Here is a 2587-nt window from a genome sequence, read left to right on the forward strand (position 1 = left end):
ATGGAGAAAAAACCTTGAGGTTTTACCTAAAAAGATGTGTTGCACAGTAAAAAGTTCAATAAGTGGCTTGACATTTATTTTTAATACATTGTGTTATATTTTTAAACTTTAAAAACGCTCTCCTGAAAAATCAAGTTTTTTGATTTATGACGTTCTTGAAAGGAGTGAGCGATATACAGAACTTCAATGAATTTGAGAAGTGTGGTTGTCAATAATGGGTAGAATTGGTGAATGTTACACGTGTGTAAAGTGATCACTTAAACCAGCCTATGATGGTCGTCAGCCCCGTAAATGCCCAGACTTCCATATTCTTCTTCATCTTTGATGAGATGTCAAAAAATAATAGTTGTATTTAATTAATATCTACCCCTTAGCACGGATGTTAACAGTGTTGAATTTTATAGAAAATAACAGCGTATTTATTCAAAAGACTTTTACATTTCTTTGATTAAGATAAACATTATATTGACTATTGAAAATATAAGAGAGTATTTTTTCATACAAATTGTTTCATATGAAAATTGATAATTGCAATATTTTGAAGGTTTATATTGTGTTTGGGTTTGATAATGTATTTTTAACTATTGGTAAGTATTGGTTGTGTATAGGTTACGTGTTAGAAATGAGTTCAAGTTTGTTTACTATAGTAATTTATCTGATTTACGCTTAAATAATAACATGTGATTACAGACGTGTTCTACAATTTCATTTAAAGCGTACTTCCAAAGTACTTCCTCCTAAAAATTTGTTTTAATTTTCTTTGTATGCACAAAAGAAATATATTGGGTGTTGATAGTATCTAAAGTTACAAAATAAAAATCAATATTTTTTCATTAGGTTTTTTTATTACAATATACTTAAAAATAAATAAATAAATAAATGCAACGAATCAACAATCTTAAATAAGAACAGATAATAGTCGGATGTACAGAATACACGAGAATATGAGAAGGGTGGAAGGAAAAAGTAAACAGAATAGGAAGTCAAGAAAGTTATCAGTCTAATGCGGATTCTTTAGGTATCATCACGCATCATTACTGTTTCTGATGAAACGAAAAGAGAAAGAATTCACTGTTTACCAGGAGTAGGTGAGTCCAACTCCGTTGGAGTAGGACATGTGGGAGACGGCGGGGGCGGCAGAGTAAGCGACTCCGAGGAGGGCTGGTCCGGCTGCGACCTTGGCTACAGGAGCAGAGTAGGCGAGGGGAGCGTGAGCAACGGGAGCGGAGTAGGCCAGAGGAGCGTGAGCAACCGGAGCGGAGTAGGCTACAGCTCCGTGAGACACGGGAGAAGAGTAAGCCAGAGGAGCGTGAGCAACTGGAGCGGAGTAGGCCAGAGAACCGTGAGCAACCGGGGCGGAGTAGGCCAGGGGAGCGTGAGCAACTGGAGCAGAGTAGGCCAGAGGAGCGTGAGCAACTGGAGCAGAGTACGCCAGAGGAGCGTGAGCGACTGGGGCGTAGCCGTGAGACACAGCCAGGCCGGGGTTGCTAATGCGCACGTCGGACTTGCTCACGCTAGAGAAGGGAGTGTCGATGGTCTTGGAGTAGGTGGACACCTGGCCGAGGTTTCCGTGACTCCTGTAGATGTTCATGTCCTGGGTGGTATAGGCGGGAGCGGCCAGGAGACCAGCGTTGGCCATGGCGAGGACGCAGGAGAGGACGATCAGCTGGAAAGCAAAATGCAAATTAAATTAATAAAACAAACAATACACGGGCTTTAAAGGCGTTTTGAAATCTGACTCATATCAGGTTCTAAAGACTTTTGCCTGAACGTGCGTTGCAGTAAACTGGATGAGGACCTATTCGACATCGGATCGTGATAGTTCAAAAGGAACTCTCACGTTCTTGTGGAACGGAACGCCTGTTGACGACAGTCAACAGACCGGTTTCTATTGAAGAGGTTTACGTGATTTCCTCCTAGCAATGAACAAATGCTGAAATGTTCCTGATCGGACCACGCTAGATTACCCTTCCTGTTCCCAACACAGATTAAAATAAAACCACTTAATGATCCATAAACCTCGTTCATAATTCTTCAAACCCTTATCTGCACCCGATGGTTCATAGGGTACTGCTTCTTTTAAACGCAGTGTTATCTTGAGCGTTAACACATAAAAGAAAGGTGATTAATTCTCCGCTTCAGGTAATATAGAATAAACATTAGGGTGAAAAAAGCAAGGTATTGAATAAATGAAAAATGAAAACTCCCAAAAAGGGCGTTATGAAGAAACGAGAAATAGTTTCAAATTTAAGGGTAGATTAGAAAAAAGCCTACTCACTTTGAAAGCCATTTTGGGTTTGGGTAGAGCGTTCAGTTTGCTAAGATCAAACTAAATGATGCAGAATCCAAGATCTCGGGCCCATTTATACTGGTCCGCGCCACACGGGGCATACTCGGAGCAAAGGTGGACCCTGAGGGTACCGACACACACAGACGCAGCGTGTGTGGACACACCTGAACCAAGGTGTCGGCTAGATAGTGTGAGTCATTGTACTCTGCATGCAAACCAGTTGACACGAGCAGATTTGAAGGTCCTTGAGATAATATCGCATAATATGTAAGGCACTTATGCAACTGCGAAATTTAT

General features: G+C 40.9%; 1 protein-coding gene across 1 annotated transcript; it reads right to left on the reverse strand.

Annotated features, from left to right (window-relative positions):
- Positions 1-999: 999 nt before the first annotated feature.
- Positions 1000-2290, reverse strand: LOC148301079 (uncharacterized). Its single transcript, XM_088273843.1, has 2 exons — positions 2279-2290; positions 1000-1666 (listed from the first exon to the last, which is right to left on the reverse strand). Exons 1-2 carry the CDS (start codon positions 2288-2290, stop codon positions 1076-1078), a joined length of 603 nt encoding a protein of 200 aa, XP_088129969.1. The 3' UTR covers positions 1000-1075.
- Between the last annotated feature and the right edge of the window lie 297 nt (positions 2291-2587).

The sequence above is a fragment of the Brachycentrus maculatus genome, unplaced genomic scaffold (assembly GCF_059751285.1).
Source record: "Brachycentrus maculatus isolate JH-2025_06_01 unplaced genomic scaffold, ASM5975128v1 h1tg000614l, whole genome shotgun sequence".
Classification (NCBI taxonomy): Eukaryota; Metazoa; Arthropoda; class Insecta; order Trichoptera; family Brachycentridae; genus Brachycentrus; species Brachycentrus maculatus.